Here is a 17,198-nt window from a genome sequence, read left to right as displayed (position 1 = left end):
GGGGGATTGACGAATGCAGCCGAAAATCCCGAGGTGGGGATTGCCCCACAGCTCTCCAGGGGTTTTGTTTTGATGCCCAACACTCCCACACCATCCCCCAGCACCTGCAGCATCAACAACGACCTTCCTGTCTCACCTGGACCCGGCAGAAACCAATCCACTCCTGCACACACAATGACAGGCTGCAACCCAAGAGCTGCTGTTCTCCAAGCTGCTGCCCCTCCCAAGGCCCGAGCTGATTATTATTGCATTAGCCGTGCAGGGATGCATTGTCAGCTCTCAATGGATGCTAAACTCTGCTTCAAAAGCACGGAATTTCGGGGTGGGAGGCTGCAGGAATGCTTTGGCACCCTTTAATAGGTGCTGGGATAAAACCTTCAGATATTTCTGAGGCAGAAAATAAGCATCAGTGATTCCTCATCACAGCCCTCTCCCGGAGTTATTCAAGGGAAGGAATTGAAGGCATCTTTGAGAGACACAAATATTCAATTAACTCTCCAAACCGGCCGCTGTGGAATGATGTGAGCGTGACAAAAAGATAATTTAAGTGAACAAATTGCAGCTGACTCCCATAAAATCATGCCAAGCCTTTGGGGGTTTTTTTGGGAGGGCATTTACACCATTGCAGGAGCACAGGGAAAAAATGGGTTTGGATGAATAGCAATACCCGAATATACCAAAATTCAGGTATATCCCTGGGGGCTTTTTTACCAGCAAGGAGAGTGGAATTACTCAGCACAAGAATCTGGCTGAGTATCACTGCAGGAATTAGGAGATTTTGCAAGGTAAAGATTTAGATGGAACAAGATACAGAGAGATTTCAGCTCAAAGCAAAAGAGGAGGAAGTTGGGTTGATCTAAACATTGAAATAAAAGCTCCCTGACCCTTTTCTTGCATTAAAATTTATCCTCAGGAACAGTGTATTCTATGAAGCCACTCAGTACTTTCCAAGCTGTTAAAAGGGAATTCCAGCAAAGGAGAAAAACCAATCCCAGAGCACCAAGCTCGTTTTCTGAATTAAGACAAAGCAACAGGAGTGGAATAAAAATAAAGGTTTCCCCAAGGAAGCCAGCATCACCCAAGTAATTAATATGGACAACATGAATTCCAATTCTTTCATTTGCAAATCCAGCATCCCCAGTTAATCTCGAGCATGGACAAAGTCCATTAATAAAGCAGATTCCTGTAATGGGATTCAAAGCAACGACAAATCAATACATAAAAAACCCCATCCTTGTGTGGTTAAATAATCTACACTTTGCATAATAACATCAGTGCTGTGAGGCTGGGTGGTTGTGTGGAGACAAATTCCAGAGCAATCCCAGCAGGAAAATCAGAGTGAGGTGGGGAAAACCTCCCTGCTCAGGGGCTCTGGGGGCAAAATCCAGGAGCCAAGGGAAAACCTTCCTCACACTCCATGAAAGTTCTGCTGAGCAGCCCCACAAAGAGCTGGGGAGTTCCCCAAGCAGCTTTTCAAAGAGTGAGGGGAGTTCTTTCCCTTAAAATCCTTTCTCAAGCCCTCTGCTCTCACCCTGGGGGTCTCCCCTCCAGGACCTGGCAGGATTCAGCAGCCTCTGGCAGGACCTTTCCTGTGCCCCCCACCGCCAGCATTTACTGATATTTACTGATATTTACTGATATTTACTGATTCCAACTCCTTTTTTGTCACCTTTGATGCCTCACAGCTGCCTGCAGAGTGTCCCCTTGAACAAAAAGAGAAACTGAGGCACAGAAAGTCAAACCCACCACCCCAAACTGGCAGCGCTGCCCTCCACATCCCCATTTCCAAACACCTCCAGCGGTGAGCGCACTGCTCTGCTCTCCTTCTGCTCCTCTGGGATGTCTCCTCTGGGGTTTGCCAAGTCAGAAAACCACTTAAATACCTGATTAACTACAAGCACATGTTTAAATCCCGCCGGAGCCAAAGGGGTTGGATTAGCAGAGTGCTTCAGACTGGTTTTTGTTCAGCAAAACTTCTTTCCTCCGTTCAGCTCTCTCCACAGGGAGGGACTGGGACACCCCAGAGCGACATACAGCTGAAGTGGGCAGTAGAAAAAGAATTTTGGATAAAATCACAGAATTACTTTGATCCCTGGGCTGATGGAGAGTGCTGTGCCCTCAGAGCCAGCCAACATTTCCAGTAAAGCGCCATGAAATTCCTCCTCTCCATTTCACCACACAGCAGACCCCAGAAGGGGCGGTGGCTGCTGCTTCTGAGCCCCAGAGACGGGACAGATTAACCCAAAAACGGCCTGAGAAGGGCAATCCTCCCCGGGTCTCACTGAGGGTGACAAATTAACCCAAAAACAGCCTGAGAAGGGCAATCCTCCCCGGGTTTCACTGAGGGTGACAGATTAACCCAAAAACGGCCTGAGAAGGGCAATCCTCCCCGGGTCTCACTGAGGGTGACAAATTAACCCAAAAACTGGCCTGAGAAGGGCAATCCTCCCCAGGTTTCACTGAGGGTGACAAATTAACCCAAAAACTGGCCTGAGAAGGGAAATCCTCCCCGGGTCTCACTGAGGGTGACAAATATTAACCCAAAACGGCCTGAGAAGGGCAATCCTCCCCGGGTTTCACTGAGGGTGACAGATAAACCCAAAATGGCCTGAGAAGGGCAATCCTCCCCGGGTTTCGCTGAGGGTGACAAATTAACCCAAAATCGGCCTGAGAAGGGCAATCCTCCCCGGGTTTCACTGAGGGTGACAAATTAACCCAAAACGGCCTGAGGAGGGAAATCCTCCCCGGGTTTCACTGAGGGTGACAGATATTAACCCCAAAAACAGCCTGAGAAGGGCAATCCTCCCCGGGTTTCACTGAGGGTGACAGATAAACCCAAAACAGCCTGAGAAGGGCAATCCTCCCCGGGTTTCACTGAGGGTGACAAATTAACCCCAAAAATGGCCTGAGAAGGGCAATCCTCCCCGGGTTTCACTGAGGGTGACGGATAAACCCAAAAACAGCCTGAGAAGGGCAATCCTCCCCAGGTTTCACTGAGGGTGACAAATTAACCCCAAAAATGGCCTCAGGAGGGCAATCCTCCCCGGATTTCACTGAGGGTGACAAATTAACCCAAAATGGCCTGAGAAGGGCAATCCTCCCCGGGTTTCACTGAGGGTGACAAATTAACCCCAAAAACGGCCTGAGGAGGGAAATCCTCCCCGGGTTTCACTGAGGGTGACAGATATTAACCCAAAACGGCCTGAGAAGGGCAATCCTCCCCGGGTTTCACTGAGGGTGACAGATAAACCTCAAAATGGCCTGATAAGAGCAATCCTCCCCGGGTTTCACTGAGGGTGACGGATAAACCCCAAAATGGCCTGGGAAGGGCAATCCTCCCCGGGTTTCACTGAGGGTGACAAATTAACCCAAAATGGCCTGATAAGAGCAATCCTCCCCGGGTTTCCCCGATGGTGAACAGAGCCAGGTGACAAGCACTTTTCCTGCTGTGGCCTGTCCCTCCGGCCCTGTCGGTGGCTCTGGGTCCCCTGTGAGGGAAAAGGGGCTTTCTGCACCCCAAAACCCACAGGAGCCCCCATTGCCAGGGACATCCCTCCTGCCATCACACCGTCACACCCTCTTCTCAGCAATAAAAGGTGTCAAATCCCGCGCCACCACAATCCGAATGGTTGTGCTTAGTTTGAAGTCGGGGCCATTCGATGGCCGCTGTTGACATTCCCAGCGGAGAGGCCAGAGGAGCTCGGAGCTCCTGCCGGGGACATGGGGCCCGTGGGGGACCTGAGGGCCCAGGGACGAGCAGGAATTAGGAGATTTTTAGGAGATAAAAACCACGCCTGGAGCTCGCTTTGCAGGCGAGGATCCAGGGCAGAGCTCCTGTCACAGCCGCCCTGCGGAGCCCAGCGCTGCTCTTCCCCCTCACAGCACTTTCCTTCCCTCAGGGCCTCCCGCACAACCCCGGACCAAAATACAGCCAGGAACAGGGCAGGGAGCAGCTCCAGAGCGGGAATATCGGCACAGCACCCGTGGCTCCGTGCCCCCTGGGTCATCCCCTGAATTCCCTCCAGTGTGACACCAGCCCAGGAATGTCCCCAGAGAGAAGCAGAGGCTTGGGACGGTCGGTAACAGAGCTAATCCCTGCTAATCCCTCCTGCTTCCCCCAGGGATGGCTGAGCCCTGCTGGGAACACTGCTGGATCCCAGGGAACGCAGGATATCCCAGGGAACGCAGGGTATCCCAGGGAACACTCTGCTGGATCCCAGGGAACGCAGGGTATCCCAGGGAACACTCTGCTGGATCCCAGGGAACACAAGGTATCCCAGGGAACACTCTGCTGGATCCCAGGGTATCCCAGGGAACACTCTGCTGGATCCCAGGGAACGCAGGGTATCCCAGGGAACACTCTGCTGGATCCCAGGGAATGCAGGGTATCCCAAGGAACACTCTGCTGGATCCCAGGGAACACTCTGCTGGATCCCAGGGAACACAGGGTATCCCAGGGAACACTCTGCTGGATCCCAGGGAACGCAGGATATCCCCGGGAACACTCTGCTGGATCCCAGGGAACGCAGGGTATCCCATGGAACACTCTGCTGGATCCCAGGGTATCCCAAGGAACACTCTGCTGGATCCCAGGGAACGCAGGGTATCCCAGGGAACGCAGGGTATCCCCGGGAACACTCTGCTGGATCCCAGGGTATTCCCACAGGTGCCAGAACCAAGTCTGGGGTTTGCAGCTCCTACCGCAATCCCAGTTCCTGCACTGCAAGCCCAGAAGGTTGATTTTCCAGCTCCAGAAGAGCCACCGCTGATATTTGTCACAGCAGAGAAAGGAGAACCCCAGAAACTTTCAGGACGCAGCACCAACTCCTTCATCTCTTTTCCCAGGGGTTGAATAATCCCCGAAACCTGATGAGCTGAGCAAGAGGAAAGCCAGGATGAGCTCAGTGCTGAGCCTCCCCTTCCCTGCTCTGCTCCCACCGAGCCAGCCCCAGCCCCGGGCTGGAATTCCTCGAACGGCCACAAGCAGCTGATTTCAATATCGTTAAAACATGACTAACACAGACTTGGAGCTGCTTTTAGAGTGCAGGAGCCACTGGTGTGTGGTGAATCAGACACCTCCGGCCTCACACACACAGATGTGGCTGAGCCATGGGGTGGCATTTAGCACACAAGTGACACCAAACCCACCTTGGGACCTTCTTCCCGTGCCAAGAAATTCATGCCTGGAAGAAAGATTCCTTTTTTTTTTTTTTTTTTTTTTTTTTTTTTTTTTTTTTTGCGAGGCATGAAACAGGAAGGAAAAAAAGGGTTGGTTTTGTCTGAAGATCCCACAGGCTCGTCCAGAATCACCACTGACAAGTAAATAGGTTGGAAAAACCTCCCTCTGAGAGCCAGGCTGACTCAATCTGTGTTATCTTCTCCCTTTTCACTTTATCTTCCCTGATGTGCCTGCTCAGGAAGAGATAAGGAGCAGCTGCTCGTGGCACTGCCACTTCTTTGCACTTCATTCCTGTTCTTGGGAGTTCCCTGCTCCCCTTCCCCTTTGCCAGAGGGATGCTCAACCCTTCTGCTCCTCCATTCCTGCTGAGAAATGAAGAATAGAGAAGTTTTTTTTCCCCTGGTGAAGAATCCTGGGATGATTTAGGGTGGAAAAGCTCAAGTCTGACCACTAACCCACCACTAAACCGTGTCCCCACATCCCATAAACCCTCCAGGGATGAGGATTCCAGCATCCTGCTGGCTCTGGGATGGCTCAGGCAGAGCTGGGTCCCACCAGGATTTTGCACAGCGCCATTCCCATCCTCCTGCAATCAATGGGATGACCTCAGCCCGTGGGGATGGCACTGTATTCCTGCCTTTGGGAATATTCCTGGATTTTTGCCCTCCTCCAGAAGGAGGGCACACAAGCAAACACGAGCCCTTGTAGAAAATAAAGCTGATTTATACGATGCGGCAACACTAAAAGGTCTTTTTTAACAGAAAAGATATTTCAGGAGAGGACTTTGGCTGATTTGTTTTCTTTCAGGAAAAGAGTTTGGCTGATTTATTTTCTTTCAGGAGAAGAGTTGGGCTGATTTGTTTTCTTTGTGTTGGTGGAGAACAGCAGCTGATGGGCAAGAGATGAAAGCACCCCAAGCAGAGATTCCTCACTACATTTCAGGGAGTTCATCTGAGAACTGCTTTATGCCTGAAAAAGGATGGAGAAGTTTCTCAGAGGCCAAAGTTGCACTGGTGACCCTGTCACCACCATGCTCCTCCTCTGGACAGCACCAGGGTGGGAAGGAAACCAGAGGGAAAACCACAGACAGCTCAGGACAAGCACCAAAACCATCTCTGTTTTACAGTTCAGCCTTTCTACTGAATGACCAGTGCCATGGGCTGGGAAGTCAGCTTTGGGACGTTCTCCCCCTGCCAAGAAATGCCAGGAATTCCTGTCTGGAAGTGGTTCAGTCCCAGCAGCTGGTCCCCATGTGGGAGCAGGGCCGTGCTGGATGCCACACACCCACAGCCTCTGTTGTTTATGAGGCACCCAGGGCCTTTACAGGGATGCACACATCCTAAAATCCAGGAAAACCTGGAGTCCTGGCAGCTCTCGGGGCTGCTGGCACCTCTGTTCTAAAGCAGCAAGGCAAGAGAGAAGAATGCCATGGAAAAGACTGGATTTTCATCCTGAGAAAGGAGATGTTGGAGAGCAGACATTGTGCACGTCCAGCTGAGACACCTTTTTCACCTTCCCAAACCCACAGATCTGTGCTGAGATTGGTTTGGGTTGGAAGGGACCTTAAAGCTCATCTCATTCCCACTCCTCTGCCACGAGCAGGGACACCTTCCATGGAGCAGGGTGCTCCAACCTGGCCTGGGACACTCCCAGGGATGGGGCAGCCACAGCTTCTCTGGAAAACCTCAGAGGGAACAATTCCTTCCTAATATCCCACCCAAATCTGCCCTCTGTCAGCCTGAAGCCTCTTTGCATCACTCACACCAGTGCCACTCTGTGGTTTTGGGTGAGGAGTTCCACCTCTGCTCCAAAGAGAGGATGAAAAAGAGTCCCAAACTCAGCAGGGACAGCTGCACACCTGCAGTCCCCAGGGTGCTGCTGAGTGCTCTGAATTCCCCTCCAAAGGCACTCAGTGATCCCATGGAGCAGCCTGACAGCCTGGGAATGCCACACACACAATAAAACATCGAGTTTTGCCTGCTGGAGGAGACACTGCCCGAGGAAGGGAACTGCTGAGAGGAGCCTTTCCTCTTAAAACACCCACGGAAAAGTGGGGAAGGGGATGGATGAGACCATCAGCATGGGAAAATTATCCTCCTTTTTTTTCTTTTTTTTTGGCAGAGTGGCTGAAAATCTCCCATTTCCCATCCTGAGGCTCCATCAGTGCTGTGCCCTACACCACAGGGAACCTCACCCCTGGTTTATATCAACGAAGGAAAGTCAGTTTGGGGGATTTAGGGAAGAAATTAAACCTTCCCCATGTTTTACACCATGCTTGGGTGATTTTTATTTGCAGCATCAGATTTTTTAACCATCAGGTAGAGCAGGGCTGGGATTTGGTATTGGAGATTTGACATTTGAAGAAGGTTGGAAGGTTAAAATCTTTCTTGAAAGGTTTTCACAGCAACTTCCCTGTCTGGCACCAGGGAATTTGGATGCTCCTTGAAGGATCCTCCCAGCTGGCTCAGTCTCTCCAGAAAAACCTCAAAGTCAAGGATTTGGGCTCATCAAAGTCACCAGGAAATGCTCAAACTTGCTGAGGAAGAATTAATGATTGTGACATTAAAATTCAATTCATGCTGCTCTATAAAATAGCTTTAAACATTAAATACAACTGCTTTGTTTAAACCACCCGGATTTCAAACCAGGAATTTAGGGTGACACCAACCTCTGGTCAGGCTTTAATTTTAAAATTGAAAAATTAATTTAATTTTAAACAACTCCTGTTAGCCCAGGTAGACAGGATGTGGCTGCAAATGACTTTAGGGAAGTCAGTGATAAAAACAACCAGAAAAGAGTGAAGTGCAAGCACAGCTTTGGGGAGAGTTTGCTTCTCTCACAGGGACAAAGAAAACATCTGAATTTCAGTAAATCCAAATGTTTCACACCGTGATCTTAAGAGTCTGCTCCAGTTTCAAGAACTTTGATTCACTTAGTCCAGTTTAATGCTGAATTATAGCAAGTCAGTGAAAAAATCAGGAGTACAAAGCAGAAATGCACATTCTCCAATCTGCAAGTAAAACTTCAACCTGAGAGACCAAGATCTGTAATTATAGTGACCAGAAGTGTAAATCATGATGCACAATTATTACTCCACTTAATGAATCAACCAGCTTTAAATGCAAAATCTGTTTCGAGACATTCACTTTGTCTGCTTTCTTATCCAGCACATTTTTGAGTTTATTAACTGACCAAAAACCATTAAAACCCACTTTTTTGCTCTTTAAACTTGTTTTTGTTTCCCTGTAACTCGAGTCAGAAATACAAAAAGATCAATCAATCAATCCTGTGAACCCCAAATTCACCATTTCCCACCAGAATAAAAACACACAAAATTCCTCACCCCGGCCACACAACTGCCTAAATAAATGTCCCCAGATACACCAGGCTCCCTCCTCAGAAAAGGAAGTATCCAATTACACTGAGCAGAAGCAGCTTTTTACAACCAAACAGGAAAACATCCTCTTTCTTATAGAATAATTCCCCCCCAAAAAATCCTCATCACAAAAAAAAAAAACCCACCAAAACCCCAGATGCTTAAATCAAGATTTAATCCAATCCTGCATGATTTTGGCTGGATGTAAATCATGGGTGTAGATCATTCACACTCTCGTTCCAGATTGTTTCTCTGCAAGTCCAGGAAACCCACAGAGACGTTTGGGAGAAAGATTTCTCCCCAGATCCCTTCTGGAGAGAATTGTATCCAAATCGAGGGATCAATGGGAAAAAAGGGAGGGATTCCATTTATGGGATGGACCAAGGGCTGTCTGGAGAGGTTTGAGTCCTGTTTCTGCAGAGATTTGGGGTTCTCTGCCCTGATTTTTGGGGAGCTCAGGCTGAACCAGGAGCTGGGGTTTGTTCAACACCGACCAAACCTGGGGCAGAGGCTGCAGAGGCTTCCACTCATCCCTCGTGCAAGAAATTTGGGTTTTTTTAACCAAATCCTGTTCTCCAGCTCCCACTGGCGTTGGGGATGCCCCAAATCCCAAAGCAGCCCCAGCAGGAGCTCTGTGCCCCTGTGGCAGGGTGGGAACAGGGACAGAGGCGTCCCAGGGAAAAAACACCCTCAGCACATCCCCGGCCAAAAGAACCATTTCCCACCGCAGCCTGCTCTCCTTCCTCAGCAGCCTTTGCTTTCCCCTGCTGGGATCTCGGGGCTGTGCCAAGAGCCTGGCCTTGGGGAGCGTGGGGGATGAGGAGCAGCCCTGCAGAACAAGGGATGATCTGCTCCCAGCCCCGGAGTGGGCTCGGTTGGAGCATCCCCTGGGACAGGGGAAGGAAGCAGCTCTGGGAATTTCCCAGCCATGGGACTGGGGCTCCCAGTTTGGCTCAAAGCCCTGCGCTCTTCCAGCAGGGAATGTCTGCACAGAGAGAGGAGAGAAGGCACAGGAACCATCCGAGGAGGTTTAATGCCGTGTTTTCCCAGCTCGTCCTTGGGGTGGGAGGGACAGACAGACAGAGCTCGCTCACCTCGCTGTGTTTTACATGCTGGAGGGCAGAAAACTGAGCTGCACCTCCCACAGGGCTGCAGGTCCTGTCCTAACCCCCATTTCCTCACCTTCTGTGGCTCAGCAGAAAGCTGCAAAACCCAACGCACAAATCCCCATCCTCTAAACCCCCCACGCTCCAGGTTGGCTGCTCAGCCTCTCCTTTAATTAACCAGCCTTCATTTCAACCCGAGCGCTGTTAGAACTGGAATTAGCGCTGCTGCTGGGGCAGTGCCTCCCTGAAATCTCCTTAAATGCAATCCCTGAGGATAACGGGGATGGGCAGCAGCAGTGGGAGCAGGAGCTGGGCTGGAAAGCTGCTCAGAAACCAATCCCACAGGGAAAAGGGACGTGCAGGGACTGGAATCAGCAGCCAGCAGCAGGACCCAGGGCTGGGGAGGAGAAGACCTCGAGGAAAAACCTCCATGGGCCAAGGAGGATTTTGGAAATGCCAGAAAACCCAGAAACACCTCGTAAAGAAACACAAAAATCTCCTCCAGCAATACCAAACCTCTGCAGGGCAGCAGAGCCAGGACTCTGGGGAGATTATTGTGATATCAAGAGGCCCTGAAGGGTGAGATATCCACTGAGGAGCCCAAAGGCAGGAGGAAAAGGCCCAGCCTCTCTCCAGAGCTCAGAGCCCGGCACAAAAGAAGCGCCTTCGACTTTGAAAGACACGAAATCTGAAAGATAAAGAGTCTCGAAAAGATCTGAGATCTCCAAGCAGCTCCTGCTCTCCAAGCAGCAAGGTCAGAGCCAGGAGTAATTGGAGCTAAAACCTTCGGCCTGGAGAGGAATGGGAAAGACAATTTGCTTTTCCTTTTAGAGGCAAGATTAAATTTACCACGCAGTGATCTTTTCTCCAAAATTTGAAAGAGAAGGAGGCTGAGACACACACACACACAGAGAAAGAGAAATGGAATCAGGCATTAAATCATATTAGGCATTTGGCCAGGACTTGAAGATGTTGAATACTAAAAAAACAAATTCCACCTCGCTTGTAGGAGAAGGAAATGAATATTAATATATAATCACCTCCCTGAGCTAAGAGAAGGCCACAGCCACAAATCCCCCAGCACATCAAACGCTGAAGCTGCAGTACACTGAATTTCAGGTGCCTCACCCCCCATTGCAGAGCCCTGGGATGTGCATGAGGCTCTGCCCACACAGCCCTCACACCCACGCTGGCAGAGAGGAGACATCCTCACAGTCTGCAGCAAGAGAAAAAGGGGGAAAAAAAATAAAATAGTGCATGCCAGGCTGTCTGCAGCCCCCAGCTGCTGCATTTCGCCTCAGGTGAGAAAACAGCAGAGCCTGGGGGGGGAAAAAGACACATTCCTGATATTATATAAACAGAGAAGGTGCTGAGCAGCGGCTGAGGTGGAACAAGAACCATTAACTTCTGCCAGCTCCGAGATTTCTGTGTGCACTGAGGGCACAGACAGGACCTGATGCTCTGTTCCAGGTGCCCACAGCACAGAGCCCAGCCTAACCCAGCCTCCACTTTATCTCACATCCCACCTCTCTCAGCCTTCCTCTCCCCCCAAAATCACATTTCCCCCACCCTCCAGAGGGTTCATTAAATGATGAAATCCAACCCTGTGCCCAGACAAACAGGCACAGGACACATCCACCTGCAACTCCCACAGGGGATGGGAGAGGAGCAGAAGGATGGGAAGGAGGCAAAGATGCATCTTACAGCAGGGCAGGGTTTGGGGGCACGGAGGGAACACCAGACACCCTTTTTTGGGGCAGGAAACACCCTGGCACTGCCAGAGAGATTTGTTGGCACTGCCTCCAGCAGCCTAAGGGTTAAGAAGGGTTGTGGGGAGCCCGGTGGGGTTTCATCAGCAGCTTGAGGCAGAGGAAATGAGTGTTCATCCCAAAGCCACCCCGCTTAGGGCAGGGTTACCCAACTTCCACCCTGCCCGGAGCTGCAGAGCCCTCCCTCAGCCCCAGCAGCTCCCACCTGAGCAAAACCAACCCCAATCCTGCCAAATTCCTCATCCCTGTGCTCTGCTGGCACCCACGGGCTCCGAGGAGCCCAGAGACCCCAGGCTGGCTCAGCTGAGCAGGAGAAGGGAGCAGGTTTTCACCTGTGGGGGAAACACAGCAGTGCTGAGCTCCTCCAGCACTCCTGGGAATTCCCATTCCATGGGAATGCTGCCCTGTGGCACACGGCCAGGAGCAAGCACAGAGGCCAGCCACAAGTCGATTGAATTTTTCTCTCTGCTCCTGTGTCTCAATGAAGTCACAGGAACCCGAGGTGAGCTGTCTCCATCAGTATATATATATTATTTTTTCAGTGTTTTACTATCCCCACCGGTCAAGTCCCTCTTGCAATGAAGATATTCATCATTAATTAATAAAACATCCCTGTGCCACACAGTTCCCAGGCTGCTCAGGTCATGTCTTGTTTCCCACAACCTCTGGCTGGGAAAAAAAACCCCAAAACTCAGGAAAAATCCCGGGCTCAGCCTGGGATGGGGCAGGGGCAGAGCTGCACCCACGGCAGGGGATGTTTTTGAGATAAACCCCAGGGATCCCAGCCAGGATCACAGCCAGGACAGGGGTTGGTGGCTGAGAGGGTGCAACATTTGGGCTCTGATCTGCTGCCCAACTCAACCCCCACAGCCACACAGATCCCAAATGGAGAGGTCACTGTCCCAAGGAATTGTGTCCCCCACTCCCAGAGAGGGAGCACATTCACCTCAGGAAAAGTGAAACCCACAACTTTTTTCATCCCAAAGCTGAAAGTGGGGAAGGTTTTCCATAAAACCCCCACAAATCACATGAAACAGTTCTGATTTCTCAGATGGGCTGCTCTAAAGATAATAATGAGCACCTTTGCTCCCAGCCCTTTCCTGCAAATAGGATTTTTGGTGGTGTTTTCTTCCCTTTTGGGGCCTCTGACCCCTCTCCCCTGCCCACCCCAGGCTGGCACAGCAGAAAATCCACCTTGCAGGTGGTGCCACACCTTGGACCTTGGCATTTGGCTCCTGGCCACGCTCAGCACCCCGGCATTTATTGCTGCACTTGGCTTTTTATTTCCCCTCCTTTCTCTCCATTTAATTCCTGGAACTGCTGCTCACCTGCCCCGTGCAGATGATGTTCACATCTGCTGGATTCCTCCTCCTCTTCCTCCCCTCTCCCACCAGCCCCAGAGCAGCAGCAAAAGCTGCAGGTCGAGCCCATAACCAATGGCAAATTCCTGGAGTGCAACGTAATGTGCTGGGAAGCTCTTCCCCATTCCGCCTGGGAAAAGCGATCCGTTTGGCAGCCGGGGAGGAGGAAAACATGCTTTGTTTTACAAATCCTCTCCCCGGCAGGAGGGACACTCCCAGAATTTAATATACTGACAGGGCTTGGCCGCCCTAACCACCGAAACTCGAGAGTATGGGGGGGAAAAGGAAAAAAAAATATATATATATAAAAAGAGTGAAAATAAAAAGTGCCACGCTCTGGAACATTAAAACCTATCCTGCCTCTGCAACTGGTGATACTGGGAATAGTGGAGCTGGAATTCTCCCACCTGAGGGTCTGAGAGTGGATTCCCATGTCTCAATTGATTAATTTTTTAGCCTCTCCCTGCAGCAGCTCCCTGTTGCAAAGCACAGAAGATGCTGCCAGGTGAACCCAAGAGGTCACTTCATGGCAGATCAATCCCAAGTTAGTCCGTGCAGGAATCACTGCCATGGAAGGCCAGCAGCTCCCTCCAGGTGACCAGCAAGCCTCTGGCAACCCCCAGCACCAGCCTAAACCAAAATGTTCATTATTTCAGTGTCTCTCCACTCCGTTTGTGCCAAAAGGATCCCCCCTGCAGCACCCTGAGGGAAAACACGTCAGCCAAGGGGAGGCACTTGTTGGGATTTGGGGGGTTTGAGTTGTGCAGCGCAGGGTTTGGGCTCCAGAGCAGAAAGGAGGGAAAAGAAATGAGTATTCTGTGTGTCTGGAGCTCGATGTTAAATCAGCCTGGCTGTGCCACAGGAGCACAAACCCTCTGGAATGGCTGCTGGCAGCAGCAAGAACAGGAGTGTTATTTTGGGGGCAGGCAGTGGGATCAAGTTGCCTCCACACCAGAGACCACTGCTGACCTCTCTGAGGAAGCAAAGTCTGTCTGCTCTTCACGCTTTTTATATTTAAAAAAAAAAAAAAAATCACTTTGTATCTCAGCATTTCATAGTTGTTTGCAACCTCCAGGCCATTCCCAGAAACACAAATGAATCCTTACAGGAGCCTGGAAGCAGAACAGCACGGCTCCCACCTCAGGGGAGGGAGAAGGATGGATAAATTCTAAATAAATGGGTGGAATGCAAAGGCCACAGTGGACACTGGTGCCAGTGGCAGGGCTGGACCTGCTCCAGCAGCTTTAAAATACAGGATTGCAGTCCTGCCCTGATCAGTAAACACGCCTTTTGTGGGGGCAAAACAAAGCCCCCCCCAGACCTTGTGTTGCAGTGAGTGGGTAGGGAAGGGTGTTATGGCACAGAGACCTGAAAAATAAAGATTTTTTTTCAGCTCTGGCTATGTGCTCATCCTGCTCCAAAAAAAATTATGGAGTCTCTCCAAGGGCAGGGATGCTGTCACCCACCCCTCAGCAGCACGCTGGGCTGGCTTCAAAGCTGGCTGGAGTCACTGGAAAGGCTCCCCGTGACCTAAATACCTGGGATTTAAAAAAAATCTCTACTGAGGGTTGGGCACCAGGGCACTGGGTTTGCTGGAAAAACCTCAATTTTGCTGGAAAACGCCCAGTTTTACAGCAGCAGCATCACACAGTGGAGCAGCCACAGTCCCTCTGCGGGGGGACACCCTAAAAATGGCTCAGGGAAAAGTCTCTGCCCCACCAGGCTCATCCATCCACCCCTTTCCACGGGGAGAAGCTCATCCTTCTCCCCAAATCCTCGTTTGCAGGCTCAGACACCCCAAGAGCTCAGCTCTGGAAGGTTCCTGCTGGAATGGGAACAACCCAAGTGGTCCCTCAGAGCCACCAACGCCCTCCTAAAACATCCCCACCCAAAATCCAGCAGCTGGAAAAGCCCAGATTTGTTCAGTGGGGCATCCCACATTCCCTCCCTGGAGGCAGGGATTAATATCTCCTCATTAAAAACCTGCTTGGAGTCTATTATGGTATCTAGGACAAAGTGTGCTCTATTTTGACACTCAAAGATATATTTTATCAGAGCGAGCTCTTCAGAGACACTCACAGAGATGCACCTGACTGTAACAGGTTCCTTGCCTTCCCCCAGCAGTTTAAGATGAATTTTTAGCTTTTTTTTCCTCTCCCCATCTCCAGTGAGATGAGAGGGCTCCCCCGTGCTCAGGTTTGTCACCGGGGCATCCACGGTGACACCTCCCAGCTGCCTCACTCTGCACAGAGGGTGAGGACAGACCCGAGCATGGCTGAGAAACACCAGGCTGGAGCCAGGGAGAACCTGAGAGTGATTGCTGGCACTTCACAGGCCCCAAGATTTATTTTTTGAGGAGGTGTTTGAGATAAACACCCTCTAAAATTAGCACCTGCCCTTCTGCCAGCTCCAATGGGCTGCCACAGCGATAAAGATTTGGCGTGGCTGAGAGGGTGCAACATTTGGGCTCTGATCTGCTGCCCAACTCAACCCCCACAGCCACACAGATCCCAAATGGAGAGGTCACTGTCCCAAGGAATTGTGTCCCCCACTCCCAGAGAGGCAGCACATTCACCTCAGGAAAAGTGAAACCCACAACTTTTTTCATCCCAAAGCTGAAAGTGGGGAGGATTTTCCATAAAAGACCACAAATCACATGAAAGGGTTCTGATTTCTCAGCTCGGCTGCTCTAAAGATAATCCCAAACCTGCAGGGCAGAGGGCTAAATGGAAATGGGTGAATGGGGACATGCCCCAAACAACACTCGCTGAAAAGTGACCTGGACCAGAAAATGGGAGTGTGTGTGAATGGGGTGAGAGATGCTAACAGCAAAAAAATGCTAGCAGCGAACCCCAAACACAAACCCCCTAAAGAAAACCAGTCCCATGGACAGAATAAAGGCCAAGAAAGCAGCTGCCGATGCCCAGCAGAGATCTGAGCAGCTTTTCCCAGGCTGGCAGAACTGGTTACACCGAGCAGCTGAGGGAGAAAAGCCGAGCTGGGAGATGGATCTGCTGTAGGTTTACATGGAAAACTCGCTGCTCCTCAAAGCCCTGCGCGCCCCAGAGCCTTGAAAACGCCCAGCGCTCGGGTGTTTTTATCAGCACCTATCAGCAGGAAAGATTAAATGCTAATTTGCTTTTCTGTTTGCTCACAGCAACTTTCCGTCCTGTTGCTTCTCGAGCTAATGCCCAGCTCAAACAGATTTTTCAAGGCAAAAGGTCTCGGGCTCCCTTGCAATTAATTCCTCACTCTCCCAGAGCGCCTCGTTTCTCCCAGCCCCAGTCAACACCAGCAAAAAAAAAAAATCCCCAAAAAAACCAACTCCACCAGGCGATTGTGAGTCAAAAAAGATTAAAAAGCAACGCTGCCAGCTCTGGGTATTTCTGAGCCAAGCAAGAAAAGAGCTGATTTCTCAAAAGCTGCCAGCTCCGACTGCCTCGGCGCTTTCACGGAGCTGCTCGAAACGCCAAACTTTTTGGAAAGTTGAGTTGGGAACCACTTGGAGTAGGCTGCAAATCCCAGAGGCACCAAACGCCAGCGAGGAAAGGGAAGGAGGAAAAAGAAAAAAAAAAATGCACCAGACAATGCAAAGCACCTCCCTGGGGGTATTTCCCCCTCTCTGACCACCCTGCAGCTCCTCAGCCACTTCCCCAAAATTACACCACGGAAAACCGGACCCGCCGAAGCGCAGCGTGGCCGCCAAAGGCTTTCCAAAGCAGCGCGAGTCGCTCCCAAAACCGTCTTTTTCCCCTCGCGTTCCTCGGGAGAAAGCCGCCCTCGAGAAATCCTCACCTGCCGCAGGTTCTTCAGCAGCTCCGTGGCCTCCTCCTGCCGGCCCTGCTTCACCAGCAGCAGCATGTCCTGGATCATGCAGATCCTGCGGTGGTACGGGGGCAAGCCGGCGCCGCCGCCCTTCCCGAACTTCTCGCCGGACTTGGCCACCAGAGAAGCCAAGAAATCGCCTCTTTCTCTGCTCGCCACCTTCTTGCGGTGGTGGCCCGGGGGGCTCTCCCCGGCGCTGGCCGGCTGGCAGCCCTTGGTCTGCTTGGTGCCCATGGCCCGCGGCTGCCGCAGCCCCGGGGCGACATGCAGCGGGGACACGGCGGCGCCCAGGGGACAGAGGGCTTCGGGGGCTGCAAAAAGGGGGGTGGGGGATGAAAAAGGGGGGTTGGGGGTGCAAAAAGGGGGTTTAGGGGTGCACAGAGGGGGTTTTAGGGATGCACAAAGGGGGTTTTAGGGGTGCACAAAGGGTTTTTTGGGGATGCACAAAGGGGTTTTAGGGGTGCACAAAGGGGTTTTAGGGGTGCACAAAGGGGTTTGGGGGTGCACAAAGGGGTTTGGGGGTGCACAGAGGGGTTTGGGGGTGCACAGAGGGGGTTTAGGGTGCACAAAGGGGTTTGGGGG

The 17,198-nt window shown here is 51.3% G+C and overlaps 1 protein-coding gene across 1 annotated transcript in view; it reads right to left on the bottom strand.

Moving 5' to 3' along the window:
• The window catches only part of LRRC75A (leucine rich repeat containing 75A), a 58,881-nt gene extending 41,991 nt beyond the window's left edge, over positions 1 to 16,890 (bottom strand). The window contains exon 1 of the mRNA XM_066333287.1: positions 16,587 to 16,890. Within this exon, the coding sequence (XP_066189384.1) occupies positions 16,587 to 16,850 (264 nt within the window). The 5' untranslated portion in view covers positions 16,851 to 16,890. The remainder of the gene's footprint in view (positions 1 to 16,586) is intronic.
• Positions 16,891 to 17,198: the final 308 nt, after the last annotated feature.

The sequence above is a fragment of the Sylvia atricapilla genome, chromosome 20 (assembly GCF_009819655.1).
Source record: "Sylvia atricapilla isolate bSylAtr1 chromosome 20, bSylAtr1.pri, whole genome shotgun sequence".
Taxonomy (NCBI): Eukaryota; Metazoa; Chordata; class Aves; order Passeriformes; family Sylviidae; genus Sylvia; species Sylvia atricapilla.
The sequence above is the reverse complement of the archived record's forward strand: the minus strand, read 5'-3'. Positions and strand labels throughout refer to the sequence as shown.